The 22,617-nt window shown below is 42.5% G+C and overlaps 1 protein-coding gene across 1 annotated transcript in view; it reads left to right on the top strand.

The window, feature by feature from the left end:
- The window catches only part of LOC106602910 (calcium-binding protein 8), a 39,333-nt gene extending 20,225 nt beyond the window's left edge, over positions 1–19,108 (top strand). Inside the window, exons 5-7 of the mRNA XM_082973800.1 lie at positions 12,810–14,167; positions 16,843–16,905; positions 17,015–19,108. Coding sequence (XP_082829926.1) covers positions 12,810–13,025 — 216 coding nt within the window. The 3' untranslated portion in view covers positions 13,026–14,167; positions 16,843–16,905; positions 17,015–19,108. The remainder of the gene's footprint in view (positions 1–12,809; positions 14,168–16,842; positions 16,906–17,014) is intronic.
- Positions 19,109–22,617: the final 3,509 nt, after the last annotated feature.

Here is a 22,617-nt window from a genome sequence, read left to right as displayed (position 1 = left end):
AAAGGAGAGCTTTCGGGCTCCCGAGTGACACAGGGGTCTAAGACTCTTCTGTTCAGAGAAAATAAGTGTTTTCGGAGGAAAGTGAAACTAAACTACTTTTAGTTCAGTGGTTTTTGCTGCATTATAAAAAGGGTTGAGATAGAGAGAGAAAACAAGGGAAAAGGGAAGACAGAACAACAACTGAGTGACAGGCAGAGAGTAGACACACGGAGAGAAGGGGGCATGGAGAGAAATGTTTTACAAAAGACAGAAAGGGAATAAGAAACAGCAAGGGAATAAGAGAGAAAGGAAATGAAGCATGAAACACACTGACAATCTTACTGCCGATAGACTGCCGGTAGGTACTTATCACAGTGGGAGATCGTTCCTTCTCTGCCTAGAACAAAAGCGGTACCTGACGATTGCCGACCCGGTAGTGACGAACCTAGCGATTTGTACTTGTAAAATCGCAATGCTCGTCAGTGGCCAACAACTTGACTTTGAGCCAATCAGAGAGCACGAACCCCCACGTGAGGAGACAACAACCAGAAATTGGGGAAAAATAAGGCATTTTCTCTGTGCATCCACGGATGAGCTCATCACACTTTTATGCAATGTAGGCTAGGGGACGGTAGCTAGCTAAATGCTCAGACGCAATGCATGTAACCCTAAATACTTCCTCCAAGCTAGCTAACCACTGTAGCTAGCTAGTATTGACATAATTAAAGCACAATGGATTGGCTAGTTTCCATGAAACAGCTGCCTGTGTTAGCTGCTGAGTTAGTGCATTATTAGACAGGACGGACAGCTGATCGTCCTCGCAGTGGCAGACCACATCTAATAACACCTGCACAGGATCAGTACATCCGAACATCACACTTGCTGGACAGGTACAGGATGCCAACAACAACTGCCAGAGTTACACCAGGAAAGCACAATCCCTCCATCACTGTTCAGACTGTCCGCAATAGGCTGAGAGAGGCTGGACTGAGGTCTTGTAGACCTGTTGTAAAGCAGGTCCTCATCAGACATCACCGGCAACAACGTCGCCTATGGGAACAAATCCACCGTCGCTGGACCAGACATGACTGGCAAAAAGTGCTCTTCACTGACGAGTCGTGGTTTTCTCTCTCGAGGGTGATGGTCGGATTCGCGTTTACGTCGAAGGAATGAGCGTTACACCGATTATTTATGCTTTTCGCAATCAGGTACAATAATAGTGTAGACCGACCTTCTAAAATCAATAAATGATCAATTGGGCATACTAGAACTTGTTAGTAAAGAAATTAAGACGATGAAGGCGAGCCTCTAAATGTGTGATGAAAAGCTGCGACAATGGAGAAAGAAACAAACAAGCTAAAAGGTACAGTCAATACTATTGAAACGGACGCTAAAGAACTTAAAAAGGAGAATATGTTTCTGAGATAAGCCTTACTTGGAATACAGACTAGATCTATGCGAGAAAATCTGGTACTTACTAGTGTTAAAGAAAATGAGGGAGAAGATCCTGAAAGTGGGGTGAAATAATTCCTTCTTTAAGCGCTACAGATCCCAGGCGATACTGTCTACAAAATCAAACTCTAACATGTAAAATAATAAAATAATGTTTGACAAGAGACTCGCTGGCAGGAAAATAGGAATGAATGATCAGTTCCTGAAGAAAATTGTAGACCGGCTTAAAGTTCTGTACCCACTCTTCGTGTAGCTCTCGTAGTCGATAAACTGTACATTGATAACCAACTGTTCCGAGACACAAAGACTGTATTGTAATAGAAAAAAATTGTAAAACAATAAAATACAACAATTGATAAAGAAATAAACTACAAATACACTATACCACTCAAAATAGGGAATGTTGTAAAATATTTTGTATTCAACTTTCTATTTATAGTATTAATAAATAGATAAGACAGCGTTAGAAGAAAGGATAATTATTGAAATAATACATCTTTAAATATAAGGAACTGGAACACGAAAGTACTCAAAGTCTGAAATTAGGTAGGAATCAGCATCAACATGGTAGGGATAAAAACACAGCAAACAGAGTACATAGAAGGCACAGAATGTGGGTATGTGCAGCTGTATTGTGATGGAAGGTGGGGTGTGTGATTTTGTGTTTGGAAAAGTGTGCAGTTAAGTGAGTGAAAAAGGAAAATAGTTGCAAATGACAGAGCCTGTGTGTGCCTGCGAGCAGTAGTTGTGACAGAGAGAGCTTTCAATTCTGTGCAGATATATGATATATTTTAAAATACGTTTATTTATTTATTGTCCTATCATGATGGAACAGTCCCCAACCCTATACCCTAGACACCCACCTGAGCGACCCACACACTTAGAAGTCCTTATCTGTTTAATAGGCTTACTGCAAGTAGCCTATATAATAAGCAGCCAAGAAAGATAAACGCATTCAGAGACCCACTAATACAGCACTGCCCCCTCAAGAGTTTGAGCCTGCCTGGCAGGGTTGGTCCAACAAAGCCAAAGCCCCCGGATTGGGTGAGCATAATGTACAAGGAATTTATCAAATCTGCTAATGAAAACCTTGATGACCTTGGACCTAGCTGGTGGGAATTCCGGTGGGTGCCCCCACCCAGGTAGTGACAGTTCTGGCAACACTAGCTGCAGTAACCGATGGGGAGGGGGTCACACTCGGACAATCAGAGAGGGGGCAAATTATTGTGGCCCTGGTGACACAAAATAATCAAATGGTCTGACTGCACTGAGATGCTTTGAGAAATGGTCACAACGGGGGACCAGTGTGTGTGTGTGGTTCAGGGTAGGGAGGTGTATCTGAGCTCCATCACTTAGGACTTGACGTTGGATAATCAAATCTAATAATCAAGCAATATATACACTGCTCAAAAAAATAAAGGGAACACTGAAATAACACATCCTAGATCTGAATGAATGAAATAATCTTATTAAATACTTTTTTCTTTACATAGTTGAATGTGCTGACAACAAAATCACACAAAAATAATCAATGGAAATCCAATTTATCAACCCATGGAGGTCTGGATTTGGAGTCACACTCAAAATTAAAGTGGAAAACCACACTACAGGCTGATCCAACTTTGATGTAATGTCCTTAAAACAAGTCAAAATGAGGCTCAGTATGTGTGGCCTCCACGTGCCTGTATGACCTCCCTACAACGCCTGGGCATGCTCCTGATGAGGTGGCGGATGGTCTCCTGAGGGATCTCCTCCCAGACCTGGACTAAAGCATCCGCCAACTCCTGGACAGTCTGTGGTGCAACGTGGCGTTGGTGGATGGAGCGAGACATGATGTCCCAGATGTGCTCAATTGGATTCAGGTCTGGGGAACGGGTGGGCCAGTCCATAGCATCAATACCATCCTCTTGCAGGAACTGCTGACACACTCCAGCCACATGAGGTCTAGCATTGTCTTGCATTAGGAGGAACCCAGGGCCAACCGCACCAGCATATGGTCTCACAAGGGGTCTGAGGATCTCATCTCGGTACCTAATGGCAGTCAGGCTACCTCTGGCGAGCACATGGAGGGCTGTGCGGCCCCCCAAAGAAATGCCACCCCACACCATGACTGACCCACCGCCAAACCGGTCATGCTGGAGGATGTTGCAGGCAGCAGAACGTTCTCCACAGCGTCTCCAGTCTCCACAGCGTCTGCCAATCTTGGTGTTCTCTGGCAAATGCCAAACGTCCTGCATGGTGTTGGGCTGTAAGCACAACCCCCACCTGTGGACGTCGGGCCCTCATACCACCCTCATGGAGTCTGTTTCTGACCGTTTGAGCAGACACATGCACATTTGTGGCCTGCTGGAGGTCATTTTGCAGGGCTCTGGCAGTGCTCCTCCTGCTCCTCCTTGCACAAAGGCGGAAGTAGCGGTCCTGCTGCTGGGTTGTTGCCCTCCTACGGCCTCCTCCACGTCTCCTGATGTACTGGCCTGTCTCCTGGTAGCGCCTCCATGCTCTGGACACTACGCTGACAGACACAGCAAACCTTCTTGCCACAGCTCGCATTGATGTGCCATCCTGGATGAGCTGCACTACCTGAGCCACTTGTGTGGGTTGTAGACTCCGTCTCATGCTACCACTAGAGTGAAAGCACCGCCATTCAAAAGTTACCAAAACATCAGCCAGGAAGCATAGGAACTGAGAAGTTGTCTGTGGTCACCACCTGCAGAACCACTCCTTTATTGGGGGTGTCTTGCTAATTGCCTATAATTTCCACCTGTTGTCTATTCCATTTGCACAACAGCATGTGACATTTATTGTGAATCAGTGTTGCTTCCTAAGTGGACAGTTTGATTTCACAGAAGTGTGATTGACTTGGAGTTACATTGTGTTGTTTAAGTGTTCCCTTTATTTTTTTGAGCAGTGTATATACATTTGAGATGAGTAAAGCAAAAATATGTTAACATTATTAAAGTGCCTAGTGTTCCATTATTAAAGTGACCAGTGGTTTCAAGTCTATGTATATGGGGCAGCAGCCTCTAAGGTGCAGGGTTACATAATCAGGTGGAAGCCGTCTAGTGATGGCTATTTAACAGTTTGATGGCCTTGAGATAGAAGCTGATTCTCAGTCTCTCGGTCCCAGCTTTGATGCACCTGTACTGACCTTGCCTTCTGGATGTTAGCGGGGTGAACAGGTAGTGGCTCGGGTGGTTGTTGTCCTTGATTATCTTTTTGACCTTCCTGTGACATCGGGTGCTGTAGGTGTTCTGGAGGGCAGGTAGACAGCGCCACCCTCTGGAGAGCACTGCGGTTGCGGGCGGTGCAGTTGCCGTACCAGGCGGTGATACTGCCCGACAGGATACTCTCAATTGTGCATCTGTAAAAGTGCGTGAGGTTTTTAGGTGCCAAGCCAAATTTCTTCAGGCTCCTGAGGTTGAAGAGGTGCTGTTGCGCCTTCTTCACAACACTGTCTGTGTCTAAATGCTCCATCTCCCTCTCTTTGTTCTGTCTTTTAGAAGCCAGCTGACAGACTAAAGCTGGTTACAGTCCATCTATCGACATGTCTGTAGACAATTGTTGTAGCGACATCATTAACTTTCTTTGTCGTCCAACGTCAAACTTAGTGTTGTCGTTATGAAAAAGTATAAACACAAAACGACAGCCTTTGCATGACATCAGCAGCCCGAGTTATCACTTGTGAGAATGCAGGCAGGAGTAGTTGAGAACGACAGCCAGTCAAACGCCTATCTGACTATGATTGATGTGTCTATACACCCTCAGTCTGTCATCTAGCTCTGTTGACAAGCACGCACGCACGCATGCACACACAAAAACACACACACACACACATACATTCACATTCCTTCACACTCTTCACATACGCTGCTGCTACTCTCTGTTTATCATCTATGCATAGTCACTTTACCCCTACCTACATATTACCTCAGTTACCTTGACTAACCCATACCCCTGCACATTGACTCGGTACCGGTACCAATTGTATATACCATCATTATTGTTATTTTATTGTTTTACTATTTGTTCTTTATTTTATTAAACACATTTTTCTTACTTACTTTTTAAAATCTCTGCATTGTTGGTTAAGGGCTTGTAAGAAAGCATTTCACGTTAAGGTCTACACCAGTTGTATTTGGCGCTTGTGACAACTAAAATATGATTTGAAACAACACACTAAAATTGTAAATCAGACCTAATGAGACAAGCTTTTAGAATCACAAACGTGTGTGTGTGTGTGTGTGTGTGTGTGTGTGTGTGTGTGTGTGTGTGTGTGTGTGTGTGTGTGTGTGTGTGTGTGTGTGTGTGTGTGTGTGTGTGTGTGTGTGTGTGTGTGTGTGTGTGTGTGTGTGTGAGTGAGTGAGCGTGATAACATCAAACAGTCTTGCTGCATTATTGCAGAACGCTCTGCAATGGCGTCTCCATTCTGCTATTATACCACTGGCAGGGCTGTGATATTGTAAGTGGAGGAGATATCTAATGGATTGTGTCTGCGTCCCAAATGGCACCCTATTCACTACTGCACTACTTTTGACCAGAGCTCTGCATTATATAAGGAATAGTATGCCATTTGGGCTGCAAGCCTGTGTGTGTTGTGATTACAGTGATGATAGCAGAGAGACGGACAGGATATTGAATAGTGTGATTAGAGTGTTATTACAGTATTACTGGCCCTTATTTTCCTATTGTACTGTCTAATGGCCCACAACAATGTCACACAATTCCATTAGTAACTATTTATCTATTTATTTTTCTTTATCACATAGTTTATTTTTAATCGGTCAGCAGAATAGAATAGACACAACCCATTAATTAATTGATCAATCAATCAGTCACATTTTACATTGCAACAACTGAAAACTGACCTGGACTTAAGCCGCTCCAAAAAGCAAACCTAGGGCAACAGTGACAAGGAAAACCCACCTAGATAGAGAGACACCTAGAAGGAGAGAGAGGCCGACTTCAGAATGGGAGCATTAAAGTTAATGAACATTAAAGGTATCATTTTTAGATAAAACTATACTAAATACTTGTCACCAAATAATTGATTTAAACACACTATTTTGCAATGAAAGTCTACAGTAGCCTCAGCAGCGCTCTGTAGGGTAGCACCATGGTGTAGCCGGAGGACAGCTAGCTTCTGCCCTCTTCTAGGTACATTGACTTCAATACAAAACCTAGGAGGATCATGGTTCTCACCCCCTTCCATAGACTCCATAGAATTATGACAACTTCCAGAAGATGTCCTCCAACCTATCAGAGCTCTTGCAGCATGAACTGACGTGTTGCCCACCAAATCAAAGGATCAGAGAATGAATCTAGTACCGAAAGCATAAGCTACAGCTAGCTAGCACTGCAGTGCATAAAATGTGGTGAGTAGTTGATTCAAAGAGAAAGAAAGACAATTAAGGAGAAGCAAGAGAGCGTGTGAGAGAGGGCTATATTTCCCTAGCTATATTTCGTAGTATATATTTTTTTCTCTTTCACTTTCACTTAGTATCGAATTCTATTTATTTATTTTATTTCACCTTTATTTAAACAGGTAGGCTAGTTGAGAACAAGTTCTCATTTGCTACTGCGACCTAGCCAAGATAAAGCATAGCAATTCGACACGTACAACAACACAGAGTTACAAATGGAATAAACAAAACATACAGTCAATAATACAGTAGAAAAAAAAGGGAAAAAGAGTCTATATACAGTGAGTACAAATTAGGTAAGATAAGAGAGTTAAGGCAATAAATAGGCCATGGTGGCGAAGTAATTACAATGTAGCAATTAAACACTGGAATGGTAGATGTGCAGAAGATGAATGTGCAAGTAGAGATACTGGGGTGCAAAGAAGCAAGATAAATAAATAAATACAGTATGGGGATGAGGTAGATAGATGGGCTGTTTACAGATGGGCTATGTACAGGTGCAGTGATCTGTGAGCTGCTCTGACAGCTGGTGCTTAAAGCTAGTGAGGGAGATATGAGTCTCCAGGTTCAGTGATTTTTGCAGTTTGTTCCAGTCATTGGCAGCAGAGAACTGGAAGGAAAGGCGACCAAACGAGGAATTGGCTTTGGGGGTGACCAGTGAGATATACCTGCTGGAGCGCGTGCTACGAGTGGGTGCTGCTATGGTGACCAGTTAGCTGAGATAAGGCGGGGCTTTACCTAGCAGAGACTTGTAGATAACCTGGAGCCAGTGGGTTTGGCGACGAGTATAAAGCGAGGGCCAACCAACGAGAGTGTACAGGTCGCAGTGGTGGGTAGTGTATGGGGCTTTGGTGACAAAACGGATGGCACTGTGATAGACTGCATCCAATTTGTTTAGTAGAGTGTTGGAGGCTATTTTATTGATGACATTGCCGAAGTCGAGGATCGGTAGGATGGTCAGTTTTACGAGGGTATGTTTGGCAGCATGAGTGAAGGATCCTTTGTTGCGATATAGGAAGCCGATTCTAGATTTAATTTTGGATAGGAGATGCTTAATGTGAGTCTGGAAAGAGAGTTTACAGTCTAGCCAGACACCTAGGTATTTGTAGTTGTCCACGTATTCTAAGTCAGAGCCGTCCAGAGTAGTGATGCTGGACGGGCGGGCAGGTGCGGGCAGTGATCGATTGAATAGCATGCATTTAGTGTTACTTGCATTTAAGAGCAGTTGGAGGCCACGGAAGGAGAGTTGTATGGTATTGAAGCTCGTCTGGAGGTTAGTTAACACAGTGTCCAAAGAGGGACCAGAAGTATACAGAATTGTGTCGTCTACGTAGAGGTGGATCAGAGACTCACCAGCAGCAAGAGTGACATCATTGATGTATACAGAGAAGAGAGTCGGCCCGGGAATTGAACCCTGTGGCACCCTCATAGAGACTGCCAGAGGTCCGGACAACAGGCCCTCCGATTTCCCACACTGAACTCTATTTTTAGAAGTAGATATCTATCAGAGAAGTAGTTGGTAAACCGGGCAATCATTTGAGAAACCAAGGCTGTCGAGTCTGCCAATAAGAATGTGGTGATTGACAGAGTCGAAAGCCTTGGCCAGGTCAATGAATACGGCTGCACAGTAATGTCTCTTATCGATGGCAGTTATGATGTTGTTTAGGACCTTGAGCGTGGCTGAGGTGCACCCATGAACAGCTCTGAAACCAGATTGCATAGCGGAAAAGGTACGGTGGGATTCGAAATGGTCGGTAATCTGTTTGTTAACTTGGCTTTCGTAGACCTTAGAAAGACAGGGTAAGATAGATGTAGGTTTGTAGCAGTTTGGGTCTAGAATGTCACCCCCTTTGAAGAGGGGGATGACCGCAGCAGCTTTCCAATCTTTGGGAATCTCAGACGATACGAAAGAGAGGTTGAACAGGCTAGTAATAGGGGTTGCAACAATTTCGGCAGATCATTTTAGAAAGAGAGGGTCCAGATTGTCTAGCCCAGCTGATTTGTAGGGGTCCAGATTTTGCAGCTCTTTCAGAACATCAGCTATCTGGATTTGGGTGAAGGAGAAATGGTGGGGGCTTTGGCGGGTTGCTGTGGAGGGTGCAGGGCAGTTGACCCGGATAGGGGTAGCCAGGTGGAAAGCATGGCCAGCCGTAGAGAAATTCTTATTGAAATTCTCAATTATAGTGGATTTATCGGTGGTAACAGTGTTTCCTAGCCTCAGTGCAGTGGGCAGCTGGTAGGAGGTGCTTTTATTCTCCATGGACTTTACAGTGTCCCAGAAATTTTTTGAGTTTGTACTACAGGATGCAAATTTTTGTTTGAAAAAGCTAGCCTTGGCTTTCCTAACTGCCTGTGTATATTTCTTCCTAACTTCCCTGAAAAGTTGCATATCACGGGGACTTTTCGATGCTAATGCAGAACGCCACAGGATGTTTTTGTGCTGGTCAAGGGCAGACAGGTCTTGAGTGAACCAAGGACTATACCTATTCCTAGTTCTACATTTTTTGAATGGGGCATGCTTATTTAAGATGGTGAGGAAGGCACTTTTAAAGAATAACAGGCATCGTCTACTGACGGGATGAGGTCAATGTCATTCCAGGATACCCCGGCCAGGCCGATTAGAAAGGCCTGCTCGCAGAAGTGTTTTAGGGAGCGTTTGACAGTGATGAGGGGTGGTCGTTTGGTCGCAGACCCATTATGGATGCTGGCAATGAGGCAGTGATCGCTGAGATCTTGATTGAAAACAGCAGAGGTGTATTTGGAGGGTGAGTTAGTTAGGATGATATCTATGGGTTTGCCTGTGTTTACGGATTTGGGGTTGTACCTGGTAGGTTCATTGATAATTGTGTGAGATTAAGGGCATCAAGCTTAGATTGTAGGAGGGCCGGGGTGTTAAGCATGTCCCAGTTTAGGTCACCTAGTCGTACGAGCTCAGGGGGCAATCAATTCACATATGGTGTCGAGGGCACAGCTGGGGGCAGAGGGTGGTCTATAGCAAGCGGCAAAAGTGAGAGACTTGTTTCTGGAAAGGTGAATTTTTAGAAGTAGAAGCTCGAATTGTTTGGGTACAGACTTGGATAGTACTACAGAACTCTGCAGGCTATCTTTGCAGTAGATTGCAACTCCGCCCCCTTTGGCAGTTTTATTTTGGTGGAAAATGTTATAGTTAGGGATGGAGATTTCAGGGTTTTTGGTGGTTTTCCTAAGCCAGGATTCAGACACGGCTAAGACATACGGGTTGGCAGAGTGTGCTAAAGCAGTGAGTAAAACAAACTTAGGGAATAGGCTTCTAATGTTAACATTCATGAAACCAAGGCTTTTACGGTTACAGAAGTCAACAAATGAGAGCACCTGGGGAGTGGGAGTGGAGCTAGGCACTGCAGGACCTGGATTAACCTCTACATCACCAGAGGAACAGAGGAGAAGTGGGATAAGGATACAGCTAAAGGCTATACGAACTGACCGTCTAGCACGTTCGGAACAGAGAGTAAAAGGAGCAGGTTTCTGGGTATGATATCATAGATTCAAGGCATAGTGTACAGACAAAGGTAAGGTAGGATGTGAGTACATTGGAGGTAAACCTAGGCATTGAGTAATGATGAGAGAAATATAGTCTCTAGAGACGTTTAAACCAGGTGATATCATCGCATGTGTAGGAGGTGGAACAACATGGTTAGTTAAGGAATATTGAGCAGGGCTAGAGGCTCTACAGTGAAATAAGACAGTAATCACTAACCAGGACAGTAATGGACGAGGCATATTGATATTAGAGAAAGGCATGCGTAGCCAAGTGAACATATGGGTCCAGTGAGTGGTTGGGCTGGCTGGGGTCATGGCGATTCAGACAGTTAGCAGGCCGGTGCTAACAAGCTAGCAGTTAGTAGGCCGGGGCTAACAAGCTAGCAGTTAGCAGACCAGGGCTAGCAAGCTAGCAGTTAGCAGACCGGGTTAGCAATCAAGCAGTTAGCAGACCGGGGCAAGCAAGCTAGCAGTTAGCAGACCGGGGCAAGCAAGCTAGCAGTTAGCAGACCGGGGCAAGCAAGCTAGCAGTTAGCAGACCGGGGCTAGCAAGCTAGCAGTTAGCAGACCGGGGCTCGCAAGCTAGCAGTTAGCAGACCGGGGCTAGCAAGTTAGCAGATGGGCCTTTGGGGGACGTCGCGATGGAGGTAAGTCTGTTTTTGCCTCTTCTTGCGGTGACGTCGATAGACCAGTCGTGGATTAGTAGGGTTCCAGGTAGCTCTAGGTAGCTAGCAGGCCGCGGTTAGCAGAATGGACCTTCAGCGGACATCGCGCCTGAGGGGCCTGTTGGAATGGCAGATTATGTCAGTATTCCAGTCGTAGAGGATCGGCGGGGTTCCGTGCCCCGTACCGGCAGTAGAAGGGGTCCGGATATTGTAGCCCAGGAGTGGGCTTCGGTGGTTGTCCAGGAGCCCTAGCCGGGCTAGCTTCAGGCTAATTGGTGCTTGCTCCGGGATGGAAACGCTAGCCAGGAGTAGTCACCCGGGATTGCGGTTAGCTAGTTGCGAAGATCCAGATGAAAACGTTCAGAGTTTGCGGTAAGAATCCGGGGATATGGAGAGAAAAAAATAGGTCCGTTATGCTCTGGTTGGAGTCATGTTGTACGAACTGGCGAGAGCTTTCTGAGCTAAAGGTTAGCTGATGACCGCTAGCAGTGGTTTGCTGACTGATAGCTGGTAGGTAGTTAGCTGGCCAGCTTCAGTTGAGGGATTCCAGATCCGAAGTAAATAGAAATACTTTAGAAAAAAAAAAACAGATCCACGCCACATTGGGTGAGGCGGGTTGCAGGAGAGTATTTAGAGGTTGAGGTTTAGGGAAATATTTTTAAAAGATATGTGAAGAAAAAATATAAAAAGATATATACAAGGGACACGACAGGACAAAGACAAAGACGTCTGACTGCTACGCCATCTTGGATTGGGATCAGCTCACTAGTTTGGCCTACTCAAACACCCAGCTCAAACAGAGAGGGATGCTATGTTAGTTGATGCTATGATAGATGCTATGCTATGTTGATAAACATACCTGAATTTGTCCAATAGGAACTCTTGTTTGCAACTGTTGAACTAATGATTAAACCCTATATCAGCTAGATGCAGGCAAGAGTGTGCAATGCGGTATTGAATGTGTAACTGTCTCTCAACTTGATTACAAAAAATGCTTTCAACCTGTGCACCTAAGTTGTAAACTTTCATTCATAGGCTAGGTTGTAGCAGGGAGTATCATGTAGTAGCCTAAACTTATCGATGTTACATTGAGCTGGGTGAATGGAATATGAATGACAGTCATCCAATATACTGTAATAGAAATAAGGCCATGGTCATCAAAAAAATAATCGTCCTCCCTCATCTTAAACGGCAGCGTCTGCCACTGCAGTACAGGTATACCTCTAGGCCATCCGTCACTCCACAGGCATATTTTCTTCTCTCTTCTACTTCAGGTCATTCTGACCACACTGGCAGGGGAACAAAAGAGTTATCTCTCTCTCTCTGTCCTTAGTCTCTCTTCCTCTCTCTCTCTCTCACTCCCTCTCTTTCTTTTTCTCTCTCACTATCACCTTTTTCTCTCTCTCTCGCTGTATTTGCTGTGTCAAACTGAGTGAATAGATTGTGTTTCACAAGGTAAATAGGCATGCGATTGTGAATTGGGGACAGGGAGGCAAGGACAGGAGGGGAGTTTAAAGCGCCCAAAAGTGAAATGAATGAAAAAATGAAAACGTCTGAGACTCAGACTCTCTATTGATTGGAATGAGACTTCACTCACGCACACACACACACACACACACACAAGAGTTAAATGTTCTATAATATGACCTTGGAATGTATCTGCATAGTACTGTCATTTTGTGTTCATATATCTTCAAGTCTTACAGTAAGTGTGTGTTTGTGTGTGTGTGTGTGTGTGTGTGTGTGCGTGCGTGCGTGTGTGTGTCCCCTGCAGTTTGACATGCAGCAGATGTCTCTTGACGAGCTGAAGCAGATTCTGTTCCATGCGTTCCAAGACCACCTGACAATGAAGGATATCGAGAACATTATCATCAACGAAGAGGAGAGCCTCAATGAGACAGGGAACTGCCCCGAGTACGAGGGAGGTGAGGGGGAGGGGGGACAGAGAGGGCGAGAGCTGAGAGAGGGAGGGGAGAGAGATAGATGGTAGAGATAGAGTGAAAGAGGGGCAGAAATCTAAAATGAAACCTCAGGGAACAGCCAGACAGTCTGAAGTAGGAGAGAGTGGAGGGGAATAAAATAGAGAGAGAGAGAGATTTCCCCTACCACATAGAAGGATTTCAAGATATCCAGTTAGAGATACTACATTTTCAGTCTCTGGGCTCGGTGCTTCTATGTGGTGATCTCAACGCCAGGACTGAGGTGAGGTGGACTACATAGAATCAGAAGGAAACACCTATCTATTTGGAAAGGCATCTTTCTACAATTAAACAAATCCCCATTCACAGAAAAAGTTATGATAGTGTGGTTAACAAAAGTAGGCGAGAGATATTTCAGCTCTGCAAAGGTCTCAGTATGTACTGTATATTGTTAATGGTAGGACAAGGGGTGACTCATTGGGCCGATTCACATACAGCTCTGTGCTAGGAAGACAGTGTGGTGGACTACTCCATAACATATATTCCACCTCAACATAATAATGCATTTACAGTCATGCCACAACTTGCCCTGTCGGATCACTTCCAGATCACATTTAACCTTAAAGATCTATGGAGTCAACCAAAATCCCAAATCAGAAACCATATCTATTCAGTCTCCCTCCCATTTACAAATGGAAAAAGACCAGTGACAGAGCATTTGAGACCACATTAAACAACGATGATGTAATTGATAACTTGCTGAACCGCTTTCAGTACATCAAATTGAGTTATAGTAAAGAAGACATTCATTTGGCAACATATGAATAAAACGAAATATTTGACAAACTTGCAACACAATTATGTCTTAAAAAGACTAATGTGGGGAAAACATGCACACAGCGTCACTACTTCACAGGAAAGGCATTTGAATGTAAAAACATTTTTTAAATCATCTAAAATGCATTTGTTTGAAGAAATGCCTTTTTGAACATGTGAACTTTTATGTGCCGTAATTACAAACTTGTATTTAATCTGTAAATATAAATAAGTGTAGCTACAGCTTTCAATAGCAGTGTCGTCCTGAATACAGCGGCTGGTATCGACACAGCTCTGTCATCTGTGGCAAAAGCAGTCTGGACTGGTTGAAGCCGAGTGGGAAGGATTATTTTGGGAGTGTTTCATTCAGCTGTGAATCATCGTAATCCATACACAGGTAAGAGTCTATAGTTAAAACGCCGAGATAGCTACATGTGTATATACGTTTTGTCACAACTATATCAAAAAGTGGTTTTCATTGCTGGCTATTGTTAGCTATATACAGTGCATTCGGAAAGTATTCAAACCCCTTCCCTTTTTCTACATTTTGTTATGTTACAGCCTTGTTTTAAAATGGATTACATTCATTTTTTTCCTCGTCAATCTACACATAATACCCCATAATGACAAAGTGAAAACAGGTTTTGGGATTTTCTTTGCTCATTTAAAAATAAAAAATAAAATATATAATTTACATAAGTATGACACTGTTTCCATTGATCATCCCTGAGATGTTTCTACAATTTGATTGGAGTTCACCTGTAGTAAATGTATTTGATTGGACATGATTTGGTAAGATACACACGTCTATATAATGTCCCACAGTTGACAGTGAATGTCAGAGCAAAAACCAAGCCATGAGGTCGAAGAAACTGTCTGTAGAGCTCCGAGACACAGATCTGGGGAAGGGTACAAAAACACTTCTGCAGCATTGAAGGTCCCCAAGAACACAGTGGCCTCCATCATTCTTAAATGGAAGAAGTTTGGAACCACCAAGACTCTTCCTAGAGCTGGCCGCCCAGCCAAACTGAACAATCTGGGGAGAAGGGCCTTGGTCAGGGTGGTGACCAAGAACCCGATGGTCACTCTGACAGAGCTCCAGAGTTCCTCTGTGGAGATGGGAGAACCTTGAAGAGGACAACAATCTGCAGCACTCCACCAATCAGGCCTTTATGGTAGAGTGGCCAAACGGAGGCCACTACTTAGTAAAAAGCACATGGCAGCCCGCTTGGAGTTTGCCAGAAAGCACCTAAAGGACTCTCAGACCATGAGAAACAAGATTCTCTGGTCTGATGAAACCAAGATTGATCTCTTTAGCCTGAATGCCAAACGTAACGTCTGGAGGAAACCTGGCACCATCCCTACGGTGAAGCATTTTGGTGTCAGCATCATGCTGTGGGGGATGTTCGAAGGAAAGATGAACAGAGCAAAGTACAGAGAGAACCTTGATGAAAACCTGCTCCAGAGCGCTCAGGACCTCAGACTGGGGCAAAGGTTAAACTTCCAACAGGACAACGACTCTAAGCACACAGCCAGGGAAAACGCAGGAGTGGCTTTGGGAGAACTCTCTGAATGTCCTTCATGGCAACGACACTCCCCATCCCACCTGACAGAGCTTGAGAGGACCTGCAGAGAAGAATGGGAGAAACTCCCTAAATACAGGTGTGCCAAGCTTGTAGTGTCATACCCAAGAAGACAAAGGTGCTTCAACAAAGTACTGAGTAAAGTCTCTGAATAGTTATGTAAATGTGGTATTTACGTATTATCTTTATTTATACATTTTCAGCAATTTCTAGAAACCTGTTTTTGATTGGTCATTATGGGGTATTGTGTGTAGATTGATGAGGGAAAAAACAATTTTATCAATATTAGAATAAGGCTGTAACATAACAAAATTTGGGAAAAGTCTTGGTCTGAATACTTTCTGAATGCACTGTAGCTAGCTAGCTAGCTAGCTAGACAGTTGCATACTGCTCTTAATGTTGATTGCTGATGTGCTAATCCATGCCATGGAAATAGCTACTGTATCCATTAGCAAGCTAATCAAACTCCATGTTAAGTGGAGCTCCCAAGTGGCGCAGCGGTCTAAGGCACTGCATCTCAGTGCTTGAGGCGTCACTACAGACACTCTGGTTCGAATCCAGGCGAGTCCCATAGGGTGGCGCACAACTGGCACAATGTTGTCTGGGTTCGGCTGGTGTAGGCCTTCATTGTAAATAAGAATTTGTTCTTAACTGACTTGCCTAGTTAAATAAAATTTGAAAAATATGATTGGGACAATGAAGTGATAGCTAGATATTGGGTTATAGATTTTGAGGTAGTTTTTTTGCATGTTTTTGCATATCATTTACATGTAGCCAGCTGGTAATTATGATGCTAAATGTTTTCTAAATCTAGCTAGTTATCTTCAATCTTGTAGTTTTTGCATTACCATTGTTGGGCTGGAAGCAGGTTGAATGTGTACAGGGTATTTTAGTACAGTCAACGGGCAATAACAACCTATTCATAGCTTGCACCTCTGTCACTTGGTCGAGTCATGCCATTGTTATGAATGTTCTCACGCCCCCCTCTATCGGCGGCACCATAGTGGTGCCCTGAAGTGGTGATAAGTCATTCTGGACGGAGGCTAACTACTGTTTTGTCTGAATTACACTATAGTGCCTGGAGATACGATGACATTGCTAAAGTAGTCAAATATTTAGTAGGAAACAACTTTGCCAGCATTATCATCAAATTGACTTTAGAAAGATGGCAATGTTGTCATTCGTCAAAAATAGTTAGCAATGCTAACATTAGCTAGCTAAAATCTGGTGGCCTCCCATCAAAATGATGACAAAAGGTTCTTACTAATGATTTACCTCCTTTTGAATGTCATTGTATTTCCAAGCCACTGTAATGCACTTTTGATTAAATCTTCAACAGTGCTCATTGATGACGTATTGAGTAGAATGCTCAGTTGGAGATCAGTTCAAAACAAACATTCAAAACAATATTGTGACAAAACATGCAATCTATGAATAGGATATTATTGAATTCATGTTTTAACATATTTTTCTGGAACTTGTCTTTCAGCATAAACCTGCTCTCTGCCACTAGTACAAGGAGATGATCGAGGGGGAACAAGCAATGCTTCAGGTATTTTGTCTTTGTACTTATTTCTTGAACTTGGGGGTCAATAAATGTTATTGCTGGTATGCAAAAGTTTAATGTCTTGTCTATTTTTGTCTGCTTTCCTCCTTTACAGCTTCAATTGTCTGGAGCCTGGTGTTGTTGTGGCCAAGGAGCTTTCACTCAGATGGAACCTGCAGTGTTGACATTCTTCCTGCCAGAGATGTGAAAGCATTCCCAGGACTGGACACAACCCGGCAAACATATATTTTTGAGAAGATCAGGACTTTTGCAATGAGAAGGCCATGGATATTACATGTCCTGCTCCAAAGGGCAGGACAGAAATATGCTCTCAGGCTAGATTCCTTTGTTCATATCATATCACTGAAAGGATCTTATGATATAGGCCTATGTCTAGATAGTCTTTTTCCTAATTGTACTGTAGGCTACTACCTTTAGCTCTTGAAGTTAATAAAGTATTTTAATGTTGAAATATTTATTTAAGAACGACTTCACTGCTTCAGCACATGGCCACATTCACATTTCAATATGAATACTTTAAGAGATGGGTGGGTCTAATGCTTTAGAGGGTTTAAACGATGCTAAATGGCCGGAAACGAAGAGCAGCATCGTAGCTGTTCAATGTTAAAGGTTATCTTTATTATACAGCAATAGGCAATTTAATACTGTTAGTGATTTGCCTAATGGGGGAACTTAGTGAGATAACGTTCAGAGAATCCATTTAGGTCATTTGGTAAAAGTATTCCTCTTCTAAATATATGTTTCCCAAGTGTTAGGTTCTAATTTTGAGTAAATAACTCACGGACACTAGAGAAGCTTAACCAAGTTTAATTCTTCTCTACATTACCCTTTCTCCCTCTGTGACATTGTTAGTTTCCAAGATCTCCACCCGTCTCCCCTTATCAATGCCTGCCACATCTAATCGCTTCCCTGCACTCAACACATTCCAAGCTTAGTTACACACACTATATGCCTTCCTCCTATAACCCCTAACTTCTGTTTTAGACCCTCAACCTTAGCACTCCATCAGTGACAGGACTAAGTATATTTTCATATTCTCAGAACCCAACACAAGTATTAATGTAGAGCAAGTGTGAAAATCGCTGCAAAATGTTTGAAGGCCTTTTCTCCTAAATGGGATTATAGATGTATCACCTTTTAAAGCAGTATTACTTCCCCATGTTTCCTGCAACTACAGTGTATGATATGCCATTTTGAAGCTCTGTCTGTACTTTTATCCAATGTAAAAAACAAAATTGTACATTTTGGAACAAAAGACTGAAATGAGATGGTGGGTCACAAATGGGTTAACAGGGAATGTAACACCGCCAGGAAAAACCTGAGGTAACTGTCAAATCAAAAACACAGAAACTCTACAGACTAGAGGGGTATTCCAGAAAGATAGTTTAATAAATTCTGGATTTACTGAACATATCCGGCTTGTCTTAACCAGATGAGGAGTACTCATCTGCTTGCCATTACAGTGTGTGGGTTGTTGTCTTACAGTTGATGTAGCTTGTGTCATTGGGGCTGGTATTATTGTTATTTCACTTTCCATCTCCTTTTGTCTTTCCACTATCATCTAGCAGTAATGATAGACATTTTAGAAGATTCAACATCTACTCTCTGCTCATCTTCTCAGGCAACCCCCACATCATGAATGCAATGTTACAAAATCAGCTTCCCCAAAGACAATGTAGGGTGGATATGCTGTGAAGACAGACCGAGGGGGAGGGGGTATGGCATTTCAGGCACACAAACATTTCCAAATAAAAACATTTAAAAGTTTCTCAAAAAAGTGCACAACCAAATATAGCATATTTCAAATTGAGTACTTCAAAAACACCTGAAAACACATTGTAGAATGAGTAGATGGCTACATCAACAAATTGATAGCATCATAAGTAAATAAAAGGAAATTAAATTCATTACCCATTTAATAAACATTTCCCTTTTCAAAAACATTACAGGCTACGTAGACAGGCTCCTGGATCTCCTTTTCAACTTGATCCAGAGCCTTATGTGGGGAAGCTGTGCAACCTGTCCATCCCAGGACCCCTGTCTGCCCATTGTAAGATGCCTGACAAGGAGGCCATAGCTGGATTTGTCTCCTGCTTCAATCTTGGGGATGACTGAAGCCAAGTGGGGGACTGAAGCCTGCTTGATTGAAGCGGGCTACATGGTTCCCCCTTCTCAATACAATTCAATTCAAGGGGCTTTACTGGCATGAGAAACATATGTTAACATTGCCAAAGCATGTGAAATAGATAATAAACAAAAGAGAAATAAACAACATCTTCCTTGTGGCTCAGTTGGTAGAGCATGGTGTTTGCAACGCCAGCATGGTGTGTGCAACGCCAGGGTTGTGGGTTCGATTCCCACAGGGGGGCCAGTACAAAAAAAAAATGTATGCATTCACTACTGTAAGTCGCTCTGGATAAGAGCGTCTGCTAAAAATGTTTTTTTTTTTTTAAACTGTAAAAGATGAACAGTAAACATTACGCTCACAGAAGTTCTAAAAGAATAGAGACATTTCAAGTGTCATATTATGTATACATTAAATATAGTGTTGTAACGATGTGCAAATGGTTAAAGTACAAAAGGGAAAATAAATAAACATAAATATGGGTTGTATTTACAATGGTGTTTGTTCTTCACTTGTTGCCCTTTTCTTGTGGCAACAGGTCACAAATCTTGCTGCTGTGATGGCACATTGTGGTATTTCACCCAGTAGATATGGGAGTTTATTAAAATCGGGTTTGTTTTCGAATTCTTTGTGAATCTGTGTAATCTGAGGGAAATACGTGCCTCTAATATGGACATACATTTGGCAGGAGGTTAGGAAGTGTAGCTCGGTTTCCACTTAATTTTGTGGGCAGTGTGCACATAGCCTGTCTTCTCTTGAGAGCCATGTCTGTCTACAGCGGCCTTTCTCAATAGCAAGGCTATGCTCACTGAGTCTGTACATAGTCAAAGCTTTCCTTAAGTTTGGGTCAGTCACAGTGGTGAGGTATTCTGCCACTGTGTACTCTCTGTTTAGGGTCAAATAGCATTCTAGTTTGCTGTGTTTTTTTGTTAATTCTTTCCAATTTGTCAAGTAACTATTTTTTGGTTAGGTCTAATTGTGTTGCTGTCCTGGGGCTCTGTGGGGTCTGTTTGTGTTTGTGAACAGAGCCCCAGGACCAGCTTCCTTAGGAGACTCTTCTCCAAGTTCATCTCTCTGTAGGTGACTACTTTTTTATGGAAGGTTTGGGAATCGCTTCCTTTTAGGTGGTTGTAGAATTTAACAGCTCTTTTCTGGATTTTGATAATTAGCGGGTATCGGCCAAATTCTGCTCTGCATGCATTATTTGGTGTTTTACATTGTATACGGAGGATATTTTTGCAGAATTCTGCATGCAGAGTCTCAATTTGGTGTTGGTCCCATTTTGTGAATTCTTGGTTGGTGAGCGGACCCCAGACCTCACAACCATAAAAGGGCAATGGGTTCTACAACTGATTAAAATATTTTTAGCCAGATCCTAATTGGTATGTTGAATTTTATGTTCCTTTTGATGGCATAGAAGGCCTTTCTTGCCTTGTCTCTCAGATCGTTCACAGCTTTGTGGAAGTTACCTGTGGCGCTGATGTTTAGGCCAAGGCATGTATAATTTTTTGTGTACTCTATGGCGGTGTCTAGATGAAACTTGTATTTGTGGTCCTGGTGACTGGACCTTTTTTGGAACAACATTATTTCGGTCTTACTGAGATTTACTGTCAGGTCACAGGTCTGGCAGAATCTGTGCAGAAGATCTAGGTGCTGCAGTAGTCCCTCCTTGTTTGGTGGCAGAAGCACCAGATCTTCAGCAAAGAGTAGACATTTGACTTCAGATTCTTGTAGGGTGAGGCCGGGTGTTGCAGACTGTTCTAGTGCCCTTGCCAATTCGTTGATATATATGTTGAAGAGGGTGGGGCTTAAGCTGCATCGCTGTCTCACCCCACGGCCCTGTGGAAAGAAATGTGTGTTTTTTTGCCAATTGTAACCACAGACTTATTTGTGTACATGGATTTTATAATGTCATATGCTTTTCCCTCAACACCACTTTCCATTAATATGTATAGCAAATCTGGTCTGTCGTACAATAATTTGGTAAAAAGCCAATTTGACATTTGCTTAGTACATTTTTTTCACTGAGGAAATGTACGAGTCTGCTGTTAATGATAATGCAGAGGATTTTCCCATGGTTACTGTTGATGCATATCCCACAGTAGTTATTGGGGTCAAATTTGTCTCCACTTTTGTGGATTGGGGTGATCAGTCCTTGGTTCCAAATATTGAGGAAGATGCCAGAGCTAAGGATGATGTTAAAGAGTTTAAGTATTGCCAATTGGAATTTGTTGTCTGTATATTTTATCATTTCATTGAGGATACCGTCAACACCACAGACCTTTTTTGGGTTGGAGGGTTTATTTTGTCCTGTAGTTCATTCAAGGTAATTAGATAATCCAGTGGGTTCTGGTTGTCTTTAATCGTTTTTTCTAAGATTTGTATTTCATCATGTATATGTTTTTGCTGTTTGTTCTTCGTTATAGAGCCAAAAAGATTGGAGAAGGGGTTTACCCACACATCTCCATTTTGGATAGATAATTCTTCGTGTTGTTGTTTGTTTAGTGTTTTTCAATTTTCCCAGAGGTGGTTAGAGTCTATGGATTTTTCAATTACATTGAGCTGATTTCTGACGTGCTGGTCCTTCTTTTTCCGTGGTGTATTTCCGTATTGTTTTAGTGACTCACCATAGTGAAGGCGTAGGTTTTCTGTGTCTCTATGTTTTTGGTTGGACAGGTTTCTCAGTTTCTTTCTTAGGTTTTGCATTCTTCATCAAACCATTTGTCATTGTTGTTCATTGTCTTTGGTTTTCTGTTTGACATTTTTAGATTTGATAGTGAAGCTGAGAGGTGAAATAGAGTTGAAGTAGGAAATTTACATACACCTTAGCCAAATACATTTTAACTCAGTTTTTGGCAATTCCTGACATTTAATCCTAATAACAATTCCCTATCTTAGGTCAGTTAGGATCACCAATTTATTTTAAGGCTGTGAAATGTCAGAATAATAGTAGAGAGAATGATTTATTTCAGCTTTTATTTCTTTCATCACATTCCCAGTGGGTCAGAAGTTGTTTAAATTGTTTAACTTGGGTCAAAAATTTTGCGTACAAAACAATTGAACCTTTCTATTCTCATAGCTTCTACAGATTGTAAATTAAAAATAAACATTTTTGCTAAAATAATTATTATATTATTGATTGATTGACTATGGCTTTTCAAATCACCCAGTATTGCTATCTGCAGCGTTATTTCTAGGCAAATGTTGCAATTCTTCAGCCATTCCTGGACCTGTGACCAAAAACGAGCTACATATGGACAGTACCCAAAATAAATGATCTAATGACTGCCTCCTCACAGCAGAATCTGCAGAGCTGGGAAGATTGTATCCCCCATATATATAACATTCTATTAGTTGCAAGAATTTTGTATAGTAATTTAAATTGAAAAATTCTAAGTTTTGAATCCGGCGTTGTTTTGCGTATCAATTCATAAACCATGTGCCATGGAATGGGCACATCGCAAATCTCTTCCCAACTATTTTGCTATTTATATATCACAGCTATCAGTTTTTTGGTCCTTAAATGAAATTGGTATATGTTTTTATTTATCACACTTTTCTTTAACCATTTA

This window comes from Salmo salar, chromosome 04 (genome assembly GCF_965601325.2).
Source record: "Salmo salar chromosome 04, fSalSal1, whole genome shotgun sequence".
NCBI classification, from domain to species: domain Eukaryota; kingdom Metazoa; phylum Chordata; class Actinopteri; order Salmoniformes; family Salmonidae; genus Salmo; species Salmo salar.
The sequence above is the reverse complement of the archived record's forward strand: the minus strand, read 5'-3'. Positions and strand labels throughout refer to the sequence as shown.